General features: G+C 41.7%; 1 protein-coding gene across 1 annotated transcript in view; it reads right to left on the bottom strand.

Annotated features, from left to right (window-relative positions):
* TRPC5 (transient receptor potential cation channel subfamily C member 5) overlaps positions 1-7,823 on the bottom strand; it is a 130,093-nt gene extending 122,270 nt beyond the window's left edge. Inside the window, exon 1 of the mRNA XM_028092285.2 lies at positions 7,446-7,823. Coding sequence (XP_027948086.1) covers positions 7,446-7,823 — 378 coding nt within the window. The remainder of the gene's footprint in view (positions 1-7,445) is intronic.
* Positions 7,824-19,595: the final 11,772 nt, after the last annotated feature.

Here is a 19,595-nt window from a genome sequence, read left to right as displayed (position 1 = left end):
AATCACGGTAAACAACTTTGTCAAGGTCACTCAGTCTGAACTTTCAGCTACTATGTGCGAGTGGGTGCTTACCACATTTTTGAAAAAATGGATACATGAGATTAGCCAGAAGGTGATATCAGCATGGCTTCACACTAGTAGGAGTAGGAGTAGTACTAACTACCCATTCCGAGTATTGGCAATGTGTCAGGCACTGTTCTAAGTAATATATGTGCATTATTCCACTTAATTCTCACTTTACCTCTATGAAGTAGACTCCATTGTTCCCATTTACAGATGAAGAAACTGAGGTTTGGAGAGATTAAGTGATATGTCCAAGGAAACACATCTAATAAGTGGTTGACTGCGAAGCCTATGTTCTTTCTTCCACTTCACGTTGTCTCTGAATAGCAGGGTGACTTTTGCCATTCTCCCTTTTACTTTCTGCTCTCATATTGAGTGTTTGAGACTTAGAGGTTAGACTCTTTTGTTCTCTTCTCTGGGCTCCAGTCATCTTTGCCCAGGCCCTCAGTGTTCCTCTCCACACTGTGCAATCTCTCCCTGAGACCACCAGTCAGATAGAAGGGAGTAAATGGAATGTCTTGTTGCTGATTTTCTACAATCTTAACACAAACACTTATCAGTGTTGTTGAAACTTAATCTCACTAGCTCATCTGTGAGACCAATTTTAATTTGGAGCCATCTGCCACAGACAAATGAGTAATTATGGCAGAGCCCAGAGGGGTGGGCCTTGGGGAGAAGGTTGGCTTAGCCTCTTTCCGCCTGCCTGCATTGACGCAAGTGACCAAGAAAGAAAATTCTTTGGGTGGGCTGTTGATGGAGAGGCCAGCAGCTCTACCTCCCTGTTGCTTAAATCCTTAAAGACACCAGTGAATGAGGAGGGATGACTTCAAGATTATACAGCTTGCCTAACAGCAGAAGGGAGATCATTGTCATCAAGGCCAGGCAGAAGGAGGTAATCTGTGAACTGGGCCAGCTTGCTCACCAGCCTCTCTCTGTCTCTCATTGTACTAGTGGTTCCTTGTGATGAGTGCCACTAGCCAGCTGGTTTCTCCACACAATATGACAGGCTAAGTCAAATTGATGGAATGAAGCCGAGAATAACAGTCATTGACCTCTGCCATTTTTTTTTCAAAAGTCTTTAACATATCTTTATCTTCTTTCCTCCTAATGACAAATCCCGAGATTAGGTAGGGACTGGTATCATTAGCTTCATTTTATATATGAGGAAACTAAGCTGTAGGGTGATTCTGTAACTGGACATGTGTAAAAGATCTTGTACCTTGCCCAAGGACACCCTGTTAGCTACAAGCTGGTTAGCACCTCAAACTCTGAATTCGAGTCTGTCATTCTGTCTTCGAGATGAGTGGTTTTCCAGCTACGCTTGCTCTTCAGGGTCCAAGGAGGTATAGGAGTGTGTGTGTGTGTGTGTGTGTGTGTGTGTGTGTGTGTGTGTGTGTGAGAACAAGTGGGGCTTTGGGCCCTGATCTGCACATAAACTAGGCCAGCTCTGCGTGGGTCTGCTTGTCTGTTTTACATCTGGGCAGGATTTCATTTAATGAAAGGCTCTGTTTCTGAAAATGTTTGAAAATCACTTACCTGACTTATATTTCTCATAGAGAGTATAGTGGGTTGAAAGGTGTCCCCTCAAAACTTATTGTCAAGTCTTAACCCCCAGTACCTGTGAATGTGACCTTATTTAGAAAAAGGGTCTTTGCAGATGTCACAAAATGAGGTCATCCTGCATTAGGGTGGGCCCTAAATCAATGGCTGGTGTCTTATAAGAGAAAGGAGAGGGAGCTCAGGACCCAGAGACACAGGGAAAAGACACAGTGGAGAACTCTGTGTGACGATGGAGGCAGAGATTGATGCAGCTACAAGCCAAGGCATGAAACAGATTCTCTCCTAGGGCCTCCAGAAGGAACCAGCCCTGCTGGTGCATTCATTTCAGACTTCTGACCTCCTGCTCTATGAGAGAACGCATTTCTTTTATTTTAAGCCTCCCAATTTGTGGGAATTTGTTATGGCAATCCTAGGAAACAATACAGAGTGGATAATAGACCTCTTACCTAGAAATGGGTGAGAGTGGGCTTATTAAAATGTTGGTCCCAGGCTCAAACCCCAAGATTCTGATTCTGTAGGGGCTCAGGCGTCTGTATTTTGACAAGTTCTCCATAGGTGCAATGATTAATCTTTGAGCTGGTTTTGACAAGACACAGGTACAAGACTCTGCTCTGGATTGTAGCTGGTTTGGCTCCTCTGGTTGATGATGCTCTTCTAGTGGCTCCCAGAGTCAGTGGGGCCAAAGGGAGAAGGCTTGATATACAAGAAATAGGTTGGTGTTAAACCTTCTGTAGTACAAAACTTTTGAATTCTGAGAATTATTTAAGAATGTTTACCCCAAGGAAATCACAAAATCTGCCACTGAGGAAATAGGCTGTAGTGGTCAGGGAGTGGATACTGCCAAGGGGGTCAGATTTCTGGAGCAGCAAGAAGACCTCAGAACAACACATACACAAGAAGACAAAAGACTAACACCACACACACACACACACCCACACACCCACCCACCCACCCACCCACCCAAGGGGGTCAGATTTCTGGAGCAGCAAGAAGACCTCAGAACAACACATACACAAGAAGACAAAAGACTAACACCACACACACACACCCACACACACACCCACACACACACCCACACACCCACCCAAGGGGGTCAGATTTCTGGAGCAGCAAGAAGACCTCAGAACAACACATACACAAGAAGACAAAAGACTAACACCACACACACACACACACACACACACACACACACACACACACACACACACACACACACACCCAAGGGGGTCAGATTTCTGGAGCAGCAAGAAGACCTCAGAACAACACATACACAAGAAGACAAAAGACTAACACCACACACACACACACCCACACACCCACCCACACACCCAAGGGGGTCAGATTTCTGGAGCAGCAAGAAGACCTCAGAACAACACATACACAAGAAGACAAAAGACTAACACCACACACACACACACACACACACACACACACACACACCCCAAGGGGGTCAGATTTCCGGACACACACACACACACACACACACACACACACACACACACACACCCACCCCAAGGGGGTCAGATTTCCGGAGCAGCAAGAAGACCTCAGAGCAACACATATGCAAGAAGACAAAAGACTAAACACACACACACACACTCTCTCTCTCTGCCAAGGGGGTCAGATTTCCAGAGCAGCAAGAAGACCTCAGAACAACACATACACAAGAAGACAAAAGACTAACAACACACACACACACATACACACACACACACACACACACACAGAGTCTTATACTTGTCTGGTGCAGAAAATTCTGATAAAGCATCGCCATTTTTACTTTGAGTTTTGGTCCCTATTTAAAACATAGATATCCATGTGAGTGTTGATCCTTGAAGCCAGTGTCAGCCATTTATGCCTGGCCTGTGATCTTTATCTGAGAGCACTTTTGATAGGCTAGAAGATGGAGAGGAGCACGGTAGGCTGAGCAGAGTGGTTCTTCCTGCCAGCCTGAGACCAAACTCTTTGCCCAGTAAAGCCAAAAAGGGCACTTGTTTATCCACCCAAGACTGATGAAGGTCAGCTGTGCCCAGTCCCTTGGCGAGATGGGGGAGGGCCCAGGAAAAAGGCCAGGTGTTTGGATTCTGTGTGGGAGGGGCACCTTCCTGAGGGTAGCCTACCCAGCTGGACCCGTGGTCCTTCAGGAGGTCTGTGTTTGCTCATATCCCTGATTGCTCCCAGGTAAACAAATCCTGTTACTATCTCCCAGAAAGGCAGAACTCCAGCACTGTGGCAGCCTGTTGTTATAGTTACTGACATATGACTTACTGCAGCGATTGTCAGAGCAATGGGAGAAAATAAAATTTAGCAGAGGCTGGTGGTGGGGGTTGGGAGAGAGAGGAGAGTGGGAAGAGAAAGTTTTCGGAAAAGACTTGGGGATGGGGCTGATGGCTTTGTGCATTTGTATATATGGTGTGATATTAGAGTACGGACAAAAGACATCTTACATTGGCAGCATGTCTGAAAGGATCTTGGGAAAAGACAGCCTGTCCCAAACAGCTTCACCCCTGTTCTGTATGCCTGACATTTCACCATTAGTGATTCATTCCTGTGAGTTAAGCACTGCCTTTCTCCAGGGGAGGTCATGCCTTAGATTATATTTCAGAGTAAGTTTTTCTGATGACTTTCTTCCTTAGAGTTTGCCAGAGCACTGGGGAAAGATTGGGGAGATGGGGGCCATCAAATAAGGACATAGCCTACTTTCAAAACTCAGATAGGGTTGGTATTGCTAGCCTCCTCTTTCGGAGACTCCCCTGTGCTCTCCTTTTACCACAGTTATGAACCTAAATGGGATTGAATATGAAAGTCCAGGATGTCTTATTCAATCAGCCATATACTTTTCTAAGGGATAAATGTAACTCCTTATTCATCAGCAAATATTTATATATCACCCATTATATACTAGGCACTGAGTTAGGTACATTGGGGGAAACATGGAAACGGTTGGGCATTAGACTATGCCTGACATTTAAGAAACAATTTAGGATGCTTGGTGGCTCAGTCAGTTAAGCATCTGCCTTTGGATCAGGTCATGATTTCAGGGTCCTGGGATCGAGCCCCGCATCGGGCTCCCTGCTCAGCAGGGAGTCTGCTTCTCCCTCTCCCACTCCCCCTGCTTGTGCTTTCTCTCTCTCTCTCTCTCTCTCTGACAAATAAATTCAATCTTTAAAAAAAAGAAAAGAAATGATCTAGTTACAGAGACTAGACATTTATGCAAGTAAGGCTGGCCAATAATACATAGTTGTGATTGGTGTCAATGGAAGGATAGAGCTAATGGCTAATCTCAGAGGTGGGCAAGGTCATCATAGAGCTGGGTATCTGGGTAAGCCTTAGTTCAGAGTAACACAGTAAATCACTCAGGCCCTTAGCAGGACTGTGGGAAAACAGGGCACAGAACAAATCAGTTTTGATGGGAATCGTGACACAGATTGAGTAGGGAACATGTTCATACCTCTCTGCTTTGCTGTTCATCCAAATTCTGGCCTGTCCTTTCCAGAGAGCTCTCTATCCTTCACTGATCAACCCTAGTCTCAGAACTCCTGTGCTGGAAATCCCAAGACTTAGATTGCTACAGAAGCAGTATAAGCAAGTGGTTAAGTGAGTTTAGGAGTTCAGTTGCCTGGGTTCGAATCCTGGCTCTGACACTGTGATCTTGGACAACTGATTCGACTGTGACTCGATTTTTCTCATTGGTAAAGTGGGGGCCGTCATAATAGTGTCTACCTAACAGAGTTGTTGTGGGGATTAAATGAGCTCAGTGGTGTAAGATGCTTAGCACAGTGCTGGCTGCACATGAACTATTATGAACTATTTGTTCATAGAATAAGTATTTTTTAAAAAAGATTTTATTTATTTATTTGACAGAGGGAGACACAGTGAGAGAGGAAACACAAGCAGGGGGAATGGGAAAGGGAGAAGCAGGCTTCCCGCAGAGCCCGATGTGGGGCTCGATCCCAGGACCCTGGGATCATGACCTGAGCCAAAGGCAGCTGCTTAACGACTGAGCCACTCAGGCGCCCCTAGAATAAGTATTTATTGAATGCCTGTGATATTACAGGCACTTTCCTAGTGCGGGGATACAGCTGCACTGTATTAAGTGCTGATGGAGCATGGGGGCATTCAGGACCTTTACTCAAGGAACTTTTAAACTACTGTTTTTCTTTCTGCTCTCTCCATTCTAATGCTTAGTCTATGTGTTATCACTTAGCTTACTTCCGTTCCTTTTTGTTTAACTAGGCAGGCAAGTAGTAGAGCTATGAATTCCCTTAAACCAAGCTTTGGTCGTATCCCATAAGGTTTGATGTCAAGTGTTTTCCTTATCTAAGCACTTTGCAATTTGGGGTTTGATTTGTACTATTTTTGCTTTTTAATGTATTATGGTATTCCACACTTGATAACTCTGTATTTTCTTTGTCCCTACTATGTTCCAAAGAAAGACGGTGAAGAGACCTGTCTGACTTGAGGGGTTTAGGAGAAACCTGCAGGAGACAGGACCGGAAAAGACCATTACTGAAGGGTATTGAGTACTAGACTTCATGTGTTCGTTTCTCTTGTAATGAGACCTTGTAGTCACTTAAAGCATGGACAGGAATGACAGGATTGTTTTGCTGTACTGGGGAGAATAAGCCAGCATTGTTGCTCAGGATGGCTTGTGAGAAAGAAAGGGTTCTATAGGCAGGGAATCCAATTAGAAGATTTTCATGTTAATCTAGGATAGTGGTTCTTAAACTTGAGTGTGCATCAGAGTCCCCTGGAGAGGCTGGTCAACACACAGCGTGCTGGGCCTCACCTCCAGAGTTTTTGATTCCGTCAGTCTGTGGTGGGGCCTGAGAATTTGCATTTGTAACAAGTTCCCCTGGTGATGCTAACTAATGCTGCTGGTCCAGGAACCACACTTTGAGGATCACCTATCTAGGAGAGAGATGATGAGGAGCACAGGCAGAGTGGTGGGAGGAAAGAAAGTATGAAAGAGAGATTGGGCAGGAAGAAACCACAGGGCTTGGGGATTGGACACGGGGCAAGGAAAAGGAAGGACTCAAAGATGATTCCAGAGTATTAAGCCTAAGTGCCTTGGAGGGTAGAGAGCCACAGAGGCAAAATCCTAAGCATTTAGGGGTGGAATGCTGTTGCATCACAGGTACTGGGAAAATACATGAGTCCCTGTATCTGTCTGCATCTACACCGTGACATTCACATTTAAAGGCCTTTTGTCATTCTCCAGGAGAGAGGCTGGTGAAGACAAATTCCATGTCTGTGTTTGGTCTCTTCCTTCCTAAAATGTAACCTTTGAATAGAGGAAGAAAATGAAGCTAGAGAGCAGAGGGTAGGGAGTGTTGAAGGAGCTTGGATATTATGTAAATAGAATGTACACTTTTGGGTTGCTAAGTACTATTTTTTTAAGATTTTATTTATTTGAGAGAGGAAATGAATGGGGAGAGGGACAGAGAGAGAGGGAGAAGCAGGCTCCCCACTGAGCAGGGAGCCCAATGTGGGGCTTGATCCCAGGACCCTGGGATCATGACCTGAGCCGAAGGCAGATGCTTAACCAACTGAGCCACCCAGGCACCCTTGGGTTGCTAAGTATTGAATGTATATGGGTAAATGCTTACAAGGAAAAGGCAAATGAGGAAAGCTCAGTGTGGACCATGCAGGGTAGCTCTAGGATACCACCGGAGATCACTGATGCTATTTCTGAGAGCAGAGGGTTGCCATGATAGGGCTTCTTAACTCCAGCCTACATAACCTTCCCTAGTTTCCAGGCTTCTGATCCTGGGGTGTTATTGTTCCTGGCTATTGCCTCAGCCCGTAGGAATTTCTCTTACCTGCTTCTCTCCACTTGGCCGCCGGTAGCTGAGCAGAAGCTCCACAGCGCCCACCACCTCCTTGCGGATGGCGTAGAGCAATGCATCACCTACATACACACTGTGTTTCAACAGTAGCTCCATGATCTCCAAGTTCTCATTCTCAATGGCAATGAGCAGGGCACTCCGGCCCAGAGGATCCATGCAGTTGATGTTGACATTGTAGTAGATCTCAGCCTCCTGTAGGGCCTGCTTCACAGTGGCATAGTCCCCTTTCTCCACAGCATTGAGGAAAGCCTTCTCTTCTGCAGAGAGCTCGGTCTCAGCTCTCACAATTTGCAGGGGGATACGATCTCTGTATGGTGAATAGTTGACTTTTTTGTAGTACAGTTGGGCCATGGTTCATAGCAATTTAGCAACCTGAGTGAGAGAGAGGGAGACCAAAGAGAGTCTTAGGTGCCTGAAGGTCTCAAGTGGCTGGTTTATGGAGGCAGCCTGGCTAAGGGGTTGGACAATCAACTCTTTTCACACTACCATCTTTCTCTTCTTACAAAGGGGTATAGCAGAAAAAGCCCAGGCATTTGGGTGGGAAAGACCTGGGTTCAAATCCTGGCTTTATCAGCTCTGTGACCTTGGATAAGTCATTCAAGCCCACTGTGTTTCAGTTTATTATTATTAAGGTTATTGATATTAATAGCATTAATAGCAGTTGTCACTTAGTTACTGCTTACTGTGTACCAGGCCCTGCGCTAAAGGATAATTCCTCCCTCATAAAGCTCTTGTGAGAGTCAGGTGAGATAATATATTATCAAAGCAACTGGCACAGCATAAACCTCCTAAGACATGGCACAAATTAATTCCTTCTTTCCCTTCTGCTGTCTGAAGATACTCATGAGAATACTTCTGATGGATGATGCAAAGTTGTAGCTACCTTTGGCCAGTTTCCTTTAGGCCCTGGGCCCATGGGCCCGAGCTAATTTTCAGGGTTACATTTGCAGCTGTCCCAGATGTAGATTCTGGATGGAAATCTGGTTTTCATGCTAACTGAAACCTTGCTTCTGGCTGCTGCTCACTGGGGAACAGCTATTGGCTCCACTAGACCAAAGTTAAGTACCCTCTCTGCCTATTCATGATTTTTCCCTCTACCACTTGAAACCAAGGAGCTGATGGATCTGATAATCTGTTTGGTTCAGTTCTGAGAAGTGAATGGTCTATTTTATAAGCACCACATCTAAAACCAGATTTTAATGGAATTGATTTTAAAGTAAAACCTATTATTGAATTCCTACAATGTGTTTAACTTTCTCTGGGAAACCAAGAAGAAAAAGACAGTCTTTGCCTTCAATTGTATGGAATGAATAACAGTATAGAGTTCTTGCCTTGTAGTTTACAGATCAAATTCATGCACGATCCTTACTGACTCCTTGTACTAGCCCTGTGAGATAGGAATGGTTATCCTTCCCAGGGGAGAACATGAGGCTCAGATCCATAAGGTGATTGGCTCCCCTTTCCCTCTCATCCCTGGGACCTCCAGGACCCTCTGGAGGCTGAGTTGGTCTGGACCGATTTAAGTGTCTCATTACTGAACTGTTTTGCCAGCAAAAGGAAATGGAAATGTGATAAAGGGCCACTTGTCTCATCTCCTGGATGGAAGAGAAGATAAAGACATGAAGCTTCCACAAACATTTGCCTCACTTTTCTAGGTAATGACATCCCTGCTTTGGCAAAGGGAGAAGCATATATTATACCAAGTGACATTTGCAATTCATGTGCTTGTGATCTTCTGGGAAGTTGGTATTTGAAGGTGAGTGTCACCTCTTGCCCTGAACAGGCCCAAATGACAGATTTCTCTCTGCATCCAAATCTCAGGAGAGCAGGATACTGTTTGGCTGTCTCAAGAAGCACTGATATTTTTCTGTGCTACTTTCAAGTAACTCAGCAGTGGCTAAAGGGAAGTGGCACTTAGAGTAAGCATTTGTCACTAAACAGCAAATGACTTTAATAATACTAATTGTAGACTGCCTCCCTGCCTCCGCATCTCCATTATAAACAAACAAGGAGGAGGAAGAAGAGACAGTGTGATCTCCTGAAGAGAGACTCAACAACCTGATTCAGTTTATATTTATTTAATCAGTGTGAACACACTGGAAGCCTGCAGTGTGCCTCGCACTATGCTAGTCACTTTGGGAGGGTATGAAAGAATAGGCCCATGCCTTCATTGTCTCTCACCTAAACCATTCCACTACCTTATGGTTGGTCATCCCAACTCCATTATTTTCCCCTCTGTGTGGTCTTCCGCACCACCCCCAAGTTATCCCATGAAACACACATCTGATTCCATTTCACTCCTTGATTAGTTTCTTGATGCTCTTGTGATGAAATCAACATTCCTTTCTGAGGTCTCCTAGGTCTGGGCTTGTGTTTACTTCTTCAGCTTCTCACCCTCATCCATTATTCTTTAGCCTTGTGGAACTTCTTTTCATTCTCCCAACATGCCAAGCTTTTTTGCCACCTCAAGACCTTTGATTACCTCCTGGAATGCTCTTCTCCAGCTCTCTTCATCTCTCATGCTTCAACAAAATGTCACCTCCTCAGAGCAGCCCTCACTAGCCACCTTGTCTAAAGTAGTTCTTTCATACTCTTCTCTCCATTATATCCTTTTCCTTCTTATGCCTATCACAATTGGTAGTTACATATTTCTTTGTCTTACTGGATAATCATTTCTTCTGTCCAATTTGCTTTAAAGCTCAAGTTCAGGGACTACATCTGTCCTGCATCTGCTCAAGTTCAGGGACTGAATCTGTCCTGTTACAGCACCTGCACCTAACCAAGTTCGTGGCGTGCCCTGGATGCTTGATATATATTTGATGAGTGAACGAGTAAACCTTCCATGATATTCTCTCCATCCCACCCTAAGTTCTAGCCATACTGAGCCGTGCTCTCTGAGTTTTCCTTTTATGACCATGTCTGCACATAGCTTCATCCCACTCTCTGCACCTAACAAATTAGTTCTCGGCTTCAGCACCTTGCTCACAGTTCTCCTTCTCTGTGAACTTTTCCCCCAACACCTTCAGAAAGGTAGCCAATCTCCCTCTGAGTTCTCCACTGGTACTTGGATGATATTTCTCCAATGTCACCTAACTGCATGCTTGTCTTTCTGCCACTAGGGTAGGAGTACCTTGATTCCTGCCTTCTGAGGACTCACACAGGTCTGGAACATGATGGGTGCTTGACAAATGAATGTTTAACAAATACGATCTAGCTATGAAGGGTTGGCATGGTCACAGAATGAAGTATTAAATTGTGTGGCACTGATATGATGCTTTGGGATTTCAGAAAGGGCTTGGTGAGGGCTGGAGATCTCAGAGAAGGTTTCATGGAAGAGGTAGCTCTTAAGTCAGTCTTTGGAAGATGAATTAAATGTGAAAATGTGAGGGTAGTCCAGACACCGTAGAGCGTAAGAACAACAGTGGTGAGATTGATCATGGCCTAGTTGGGGGGGTAGATATAGTTTTTAGGCTATAATAAGATACAAAGATTAAGGGTGTGCTAAAATTCCAGGGCAAAAGCTCATAACCTCAGTTTTCCCATCAGAAAAATGATCTTAAATACTTGCTGCCCATTTGCCACTTAAGAGGTTACCATGGGAGAAAAGGCTAGATGTCTTTTCAGATGGTGTCACAGATGTTGCCATGCTAAGCACTAAGAACTTGTCCACTTCTGTAAGGCAAGGCTGTGTGATAAACTGAAGACAAATGTATCCTAGTGCAAGATGAGAAGGAAGGGAACTAACTAAATTGGTGTCCTATTATATGCCAGGCACTGTGCCAGGAGCTGGTGCAACAAAATAATTAGTAGAGTTTTGAATACTTAATATGTCCCAAGCACTGTGCCAGGGCAGCACTATTACTACTACTGCTTCCTATGCTAATAGTAGTAATAATGAAGGCGACAAGCAGTACCATTCGTTGAACTTTCACTATGTGCCAGATGTGTGGGTTATAGTGGTGAAGAGCAAGGACAGTAAAACACAGTAATTTGAGACTCGAAGTAAGTATAACTGGATTATATATAGTCAATTCAGAGTCTAGATTTACTTTTCATCTCTTGCATTTGAAATTGATCTAGTCTATTGCATTTCCAGTGAGCTGGAATATTATGAGAAACCTCATAGTTTTCCCCTTAGAGAAAAATATCTCCTCCAGAGGTTTGCCTGAGAGTGTACTATTAGGGAATTGCTCCTTTGCCTTAAGGCATTACATCTCTAAAACTACCCCTGGAAGGAATAAAAAAATCATGTGACTAATAGCTGTTAACACCTTAATGTGGATTCCTTGAGGAGGGAAGTTACTGTGGCCTTGGGAGCAGAGAAACATGTGTCTAGAAAGGCAGGGAAGGTGTGGTGAAGGGGAAAGGAGAGGCCTGGTGTCCAGCCTTGGGAATCTCTTTTATGTATCCATTCCCACCTTGACATTACACATTGGCAATGATGTAAAATGGGTTCTCTGTGTTGTCTGTCTACATGTAGGCTTATGTAGACATCTAATGACTTGCCTAATGCCCTACCCTCTTCCATTCCCCACAGCTGGTGCCACGTGACCCTTACTTACAGCTTTAGCCTCAGCCTTCCTCCAGGCTGAGACCAATCCTTTCTTCATAAGCTGTTAATGATAGAGTTTCTGGAATCTCTTGAGGATGTATTATTGGGAAGGTTCCTTCCCGTCACTCTTTACCTTTATACTTGGCAGACTGTACTCATTTGCCATTAACCTAAGCCAAGAGATGAGGTTGGCTTTCCCATCATTATGCACTGGCCTTGAGATGTGTTCTTAACTGAACAAAACAAAACCAGCCAGCACTTCATGCCATTTCTACACATGAAACTCACTCCCAATGTAGTCCACCAAGTAAGGAACATTAGGAATGGTCTAACAGGCTGCCTCGGGGGGCTTATCGTGTTCTCTCTTTTCTATGCTGCTAGCCAGAGGAGAGTGTCTAATGGGATTTGTGACATTTGTAGGCTTAAATGATGCGATTTAAAGAGCTAAATCAATGGGCTGGGCAGAAGGCGAGGGTGCAAATCCCAGCCCAGATCACTGCCCATCTCGACTTTGTGAAGAGGAAAGCCTCGCTTTACACCTAACTAAAAAAAAAAAAAAAGTGTGCTTTTAGAGGGTTGTGGTATCTGTGCATGGCTTACACTCTGTTCCATGAGGATTGAGCTTGAATACCTTTGTGACCTCTCGCCCTTATCCATGCCTACCTATCCACTTCTGCATCTCTTCAGAGCCCTTTAAGACAAGTAAATTTAATCTGATAAACTTGTACAATCTCAAGTGTAAATGGTGGATAACGAGCATATTTAATGATTATGTACCAGGCACTCTGATAGAAGCTGATGAAAATGGCTGGGTGGCTTAAAGCCATACCTCTTCTAGGAAAAAATTACATTTGAAGAGGAACCTTGAATGCCCAATCCACAAAGTAACTAAAGTGGAAATGTTATGTACAAAGGCACAGGAGTGGGCTGGTCAGAGAAAGACTGTGGGTGTATCTGTGAGCGTGCGTGTGTGTGCATTTGGTGGGGTATTGATTTTGAGAGCATCTTGGCTCCTTTCATAGTACCACTTTGAGAACTTCCTAATTTTAATGTAGTAATACTAATCTTTCCCAGAAAGGCCCAGATCTTGAACCTCCTTCAGGGGACCTCAGAGGTCATCTAGAATAATCCCCTGCCCAATGATAAAGTCCCCTTGACAATATGTTAAGTGATTATTCAGTTAATGAACACTTCTGCCAATGGGGAACTCACCACTTTCTTGCCTGTGTGGTGAATGCTGACTTTCAGCAAATGCTTTTCTGTATTGAGCTGAAATCACCTGCCTACAACTTCTGTTTCATTGCCCTAGTTCTTTTCTCTAGAGCAGCGCTGAGCAAAACTCTTTCTTCTGCATGACAACCCTTCAAATGTTTGATTTCAGCTCTCATGTCTCTCTCTACTCCGAGTCTCCCCTTCTCTAGAATTATGATCTTTCCCATGGTCTGTTTCCAGTTACACTATGTTTTTTTAAATATGTTTAAATAAAAAGAATATGTTCTTTTTAAATATGATGCTCAGAAATGGAACCAGTGCTCTAGAATGGTCAGGCCAGCACAATACACCGTGGCTATTTTTTCTTCATTCATATATTCAGCAATGCTTTGTTGAGGTCAAGATATCTCTTGTTTCAGGAGGCACTTTAAACCATCCTGCATAGTAGTGTATTGCAGTATTGTTTCTCATTTGTATAAATCTTATAATTAAATAATTTCATTAATTTATAAATAATAAATTAACATTAAGCACTAATCATATGCCGGGAACTATGTTACTAAATGCTTCACATACATTATTTAAATTATTCCTCACTTTTAGATAGTTATTATTATAAACTCCCACCTCGCAGTTAAGGAACCTGAGGCACAGAGAGGTTAAGTAAATTGCTTTAGTTCACACAGCTAGTAATTGGTGGCTTGGGATTAGAGCCAAGCTTCTGAATCCAGAGTCTACATTTTTAACTACTTCAATGAAAGTAGACTCTTATATGTTCCATAATGCTTATAACAGTGCTAGGAATAGAGTGTTTCAACAAATAGTTGTTATGCACCTACTATTTGTCAGGCCCAGAGTACTTGGTAGTGGGGAATACCAATATACATATATAAATGATATAGCCCTTGCCTTTAAGCAGCTCCCAGTCCAGAGGGAGAAAAAAATGAAAATATGTTAAATGTACTATGGTATGATAAGGATTCTAACACACAGTAGGGACACAAAGGAAGAAGTGTTTAACTCTACCTGGGGAAGTAGTTGAAGAGAAAGTAATATTTGAGCTTTGTCTTGAAAAGTTGGTAGGAGTTTGCTAGACAGCAGTGCAGGAATGGTCATCCTAGGCAACAGATACAACATGTGCTCAGGTGTGGATATATGAAACACAATGGTATTTTAAGAGAACACTGACTTTCTATTCTTCATACTTCTCAAGCATGTGACTACCTTGGGACCTTTGCACATGTAGTTTGCTGCCTATAATCTTCTGCCAGATCTTCACAATTTCTTTCTTAACATGTAGGCTTCAGATCAAATGTCATCTCCTCAGTAAGCCTTCCTAGATCACTTTTCCTAATGCAGCAAGCCTCTCACATATTCCTCTCCATTTCATTACCCTGACTTGTTTTTCTTCAAGAACTTACCACTATCTGAAATGATCATATTTATATTTGTTTATTACTTTAACCACTAGCTCTCCCAACCAAAATGTAAACTTCATAATAGCAAGAACCTTATCGGTCATATTTACTACTCTATACCCAGAGCCTGGCACGTAGTAGGCTCTCAATAAATTTGTATGGAAGTACTACATGAAATAATGGTGAGGATAGAGATGGGGTAATGTTCTGTTGGTAGAGCTCTGCTTTTGTTTGTGTGTTTAACCTCCTCCCTTCCATGCAGCCCTGTGTTCAGGCAAGAAGCCCCTCCATCACAAGGAAAGTTTTAATTAGTCTAAGACTAAGTCAGTATAGGTAATTTCATTTCTTTGGCCAGTGATTGGCCTAGGTTTGAGAATTTGTTGCAATTCTGGCTAATGAGATGTCCTGGGGGGCTTCTGAGAAAGGTTTCTTTGTTCTGAAAAAGAGATGTAAAAAAGGAATATTTCTCTTTTTGCCTCTGAATGTTGTCATTTTCTTGTGACACCAAAGACTTTGGTAGCCACCTTGGAACTAAGAGGACAGCCAACCTAAAAGATTCAGCCTACATGCTGAGGATGGCATAAATCAAGTCCTTTATGATATCTTTGAGCCATTGAATTAACCAACCCGGGAGCTGCTCAATCTCTAGTCTTTTAGTTGTGTGAGATAAAAACTCCCTTTCTGTTAACCCACTTTTACGAATGCTTTTGTGTTACAAGAAGCTGAAGACATCCTAAGTGACTGCACTTCCTGAAAAATCACCAAAATTAAACCATAAATAAATGGGAAAACTGAACAGATTAGTAATCATAGAAGAAATTAACATAGTTTAAAATAACTACCAATTAAAAGTCATTCTGCTCAAGCGGTTTCACAGCTGTGTATATAGAACTTTAAAAAATACAGATAGTTATCTTGATATTAAAAATAGTTCATTTCTGACCTGGGCTGGTTCACCCCTCCTTAGGCAACCTGGTGGTCCCCCACTCCCAGGAGGTCACCATACTGATGCCAAACTTAGTGCGGACACCTGATTGGCATAGCGTACTACAGCCAAGATCTCCTGGGCTCAAGAGATCCTCCTGTCTCCCAAGTAGCTAGGACTACAGGCCTGCACCACTGCACCTGGCTAAAAATAGTTCAGATTATAGAAAAAGAAATAATTCTACAGAGCAAGCATAATAGTAATGCCAAAATCTAATAAAGATAACCTAAGAAGAAAACTATAGACTATCAGTCATGAGAATAATTCCAAAAATTCTAAATAAAATATTAGCAAATTATAAAGCAGTAGTGAATTTGAAGAATGATACATTATGACCAAGGGGAGTTTATCCTAAGCATGCAAGCATAGTTCAATATGAGGAAATTATTAATACAATTGAGTAAATAAGTCAATGACTTAAAGGAAAGAAAACACGATTATATCAATACATGAAAAAGAATAATTTGATATTAACTCAGCATCTATTTAAAAAAAACTAAAGTAAAATTGGAACAGAAGTAAACTATTTACACACAAAAACACTATTTACCTCAGAGCAATAATAAATATCATAATAAGTTGTGAAATACTAGATCCATTGCCATTAAAATCAAGAACAAGATAGGGATGCCACTATTATTCAATTATTTTAAGGTTCTGGCTATTGTAGTAAGAGGACATGAAAACATGATAAATATTTAACAGAGGAGACAAACTTACCTTTATATTTACATTATATAATTATATAATGAAACACCCAAGAAAACTTTCCAAAAATCTGTTAGAGCTAAAAAGGGTAAGGTGATAGAAGGTAAGAAAATATGCAAATATCAATAGCTTTAAAAAATTTAACCGTAATCATCACCATCACTCAGAAATTGAAATGGAAAGAAATCCAATGCACATTAGTGCCATCTTAAGATATCCATGAATTAATTTATTTAGAAAGGAACAGGACCCATGTAAAAGGAGTTATTGAAGGGGATAAAACAAGACAAAAGAGAATAGAGAAGCACATTATGTTGCTGAATAGAAAGATTCAGACTAATAAAAATATTTCTTAATTAAATTAAGATTTAGATTACAAAAAGTATGTCATACAGGTTTTATATGGAGCTGGACAAGAAGTTACAGTTTAAATGAAAGGATAAATGTGTGACTATTTCCACAAAATTTTTGATTAAGAAATAAAGGCAAGAAATGGCAAAGTAGGGAACTCCAAAAACCCATCTCTCCACTAATGCAATAATTAACCATTATAGCAAAAACCATCAGAATCAACTTTTTCTGAACTCTGGTATCTAATAAAAACTTAAAACAGTAATATTAGTGTTTAATGAAGAAAGAAGCTACTAAATTTTGGTAAAAGAGTTTTGGAGCATTTCTACCTACCTACCGTCTCCTACTCCTTAGCTTGGATAAAGCTGTGGAGACAGTGGCCCACATTCCTTGTTGTAGCTTGCTGGTGCCAGGCAGGGCAATATGGATTTTGTTCTCAAAGAATTGTGATTGTATGTTTTGACAGGTTAATATATATACATACATATATATATAGAATTGCTGTATGAAAAAGAGGGATCAGCTGAGAGGATTGCCTTTGTTTTTTTTTTAAGATTTATTTGTTTATTTTAGAGAGAGAGGTGGGGAGGGGCAGAAGGAGAGGGAGAGAGAAACTCTAAGCAGACTCTGTGCTGAGCATAGAACTCCATACAGGGCTCAGTCTCACAACACTGAGATCACGACGTGAACCAAAACTAGGAGTCAGATGCTTAACTGAATGCCCCACTGAGGCACCTCAGGTTTACCTTTGTTTTATACGCCCTCCTGCCTTGGAATTTTCTCAGAGTTAGAGCAGACTTCCTAGTAGTATTTGCCAAATGCTGAACAGCAGATTTGAGGAGCAGAAGAAAGAATCAGTGAAACTAAAGATATATCAATTAAAATTATCCTGTCTGAGGGGCAGAAAGTAAAAAGGAATGAAGAGAAGTAAATAGCACCTCAGATGTATGTGAGACACTACCAAGTGTACCAACAGATGCATAATGGGGGTTGTAGAAGGAGAAGAGAGAGAAAACATGGCAGAAAGTATATTTGAGGAAATAATGGCCAAAACATTCTAAAATTTGATTAAATACATGAATCTATATATCCAAGAAGGTTAACAACGTCCAAGAAGGCTAAACTTGAAGAGATTCCACACAGACACATTAAAATTGAACTATCAAAAGACAAAGACATATAAGGGATCTTGAAAGTAGCAAGAGAAGTGACTTGTCATAGACAAGGGATCCTCAATAAAATTAACAGATAATTTCTCTTCAGAAACCATAGAAGCCAGAGGCAGTGGGGTAATATGTTTAAAATGTTGAAAGAAAAAAAAAAACCTTCTCAACCTAAATTCTATATCCTGCAAAACTATCCTTCAAAAATGAAGGTGAAATTAAGACCTTCCCAGATAAACAAAAGTTGAAGGAGTTGATTGTCCGTAAATCCGCCTTACAAGAAATGCTAAGGGGAGTCCTTCAGGCTTGACAGCAATTCAAAACCATATGAAGAAATAAAAAACACTGGTTAAGTTAAATACATAGCTAAATATAAAATCCAGTATTCTTGTGCTTTTGGTTTGTAAGTCTTTTTTTCTACATATGATTTATTTATTTTTTAAAGATTTTATTTATTTGACAGATAGAGCAAAGCAGGCAGAGTGGCAGTCAGAGGCAGAATGAGAAGCAGGCTCCCTGCTGAGCAGAGAGCCCGGTGTGTGGGGCTTGATCCCAGGACCCTCGGATCATGACCCGAGCCAAAGGCAGACGCTTAACTGACTAAGCCACCCAGGCGCCCTCTATATATGATTTAAAAGACAAATGTTCAGAACAAAAATTATAAATCTATGTTAATGGACATACAGTATATAAAGATGTAAGCTGTGGCAATAACAACATAGAAGGGGAAGAATGGAGCTGCATAGGAACAGAGTTTTTATAGTATTGTAACTAAGTTACTAATTGAAACTAGCTTGCTATACATTGAAGATGTTGATTTTAATCCCCAGGGTAACCACTAAGAAAATAATTAAAAACATTTAGAAGAGAACCCCTCTTGGTGTACCTAGCTGGCTCAGTCAGTAGAGCATGAGACTCTTGATCTTGGGGTCACAAGTTCAAGTCCCATGTTGGGGGTAGAGTTTACTTAAAAAATATATATAGAATAGGAAATGAGAAGTGCATCAGAAAGATAAATTATTAAAAAACAAACAAACACAAAGGAAGGCTATAATGAAGAAATTGAGAAATAAGAAATACATAAGACATATAAAAAACAAATAGCAAAATGGCAGAAGTAAGTCCAGTAACTAAAGTTTGAAGGATTTGGGTGAGGGCAATACTAGATAATGATATTCCATTTAGATATATTGGTGTTTGAGGGTTTTTGGGGAGGGGGAATGGAGTTGAATCAGGAAGGAAAGATCCTGTCAGCATGTGTAACACAGCACTGAGATCTGGTGATATAGAATCGGGAGTCATCAGCATATTGATCAAAGGTTCTCAAATCTGACTGCACATTAGAGTCATCTGAGGACCTTTTAAAAAATACTCACGGTTGGGTCATAGTACCCCCCCCCCACAGTGATGGTTAAGAATAGTGCCCCAGGTGAATGTAATATGCAGCCATGATTAAGTACCATCATTATAAGGTAACTGGAGCTGTTGGGCATGGATGTGATCTTCAGTGAGAGTACAAAGAGATCAGGGGAACTAGAGAGGAAATTTATACTTAGAGTGGAGAAGGGTCTAGCTCTCCACTCTCCAGTATAGTAGCTGCTAGCTACATGTAGCTATGTAAACTTAAATGAATTAAAATGGAATGAAATAAAAAATTCAGTTCTGCAGTTACACCAGTCATGTTTCAAACACTTAATAACCACATGTGACTCATGACTACCATAGTGAACAGCA

The sequence above is a fragment of the Eumetopias jubatus genome, unplaced genomic scaffold (genome assembly GCF_037043125.1).
Source record: "Eumetopias jubatus isolate StellerSeaLion01/CBP00866 unplaced genomic scaffold, mEumJub1_p1.0 scaffold_11, whole genome shotgun sequence".
NCBI classification, from domain to species: domain Eukaryota; kingdom Metazoa; phylum Chordata; class Mammalia; order Carnivora; family Otariidae; genus Eumetopias; species Eumetopias jubatus.
This window is presented reverse-complemented; position numbering and strand designations above follow the sequence as displayed.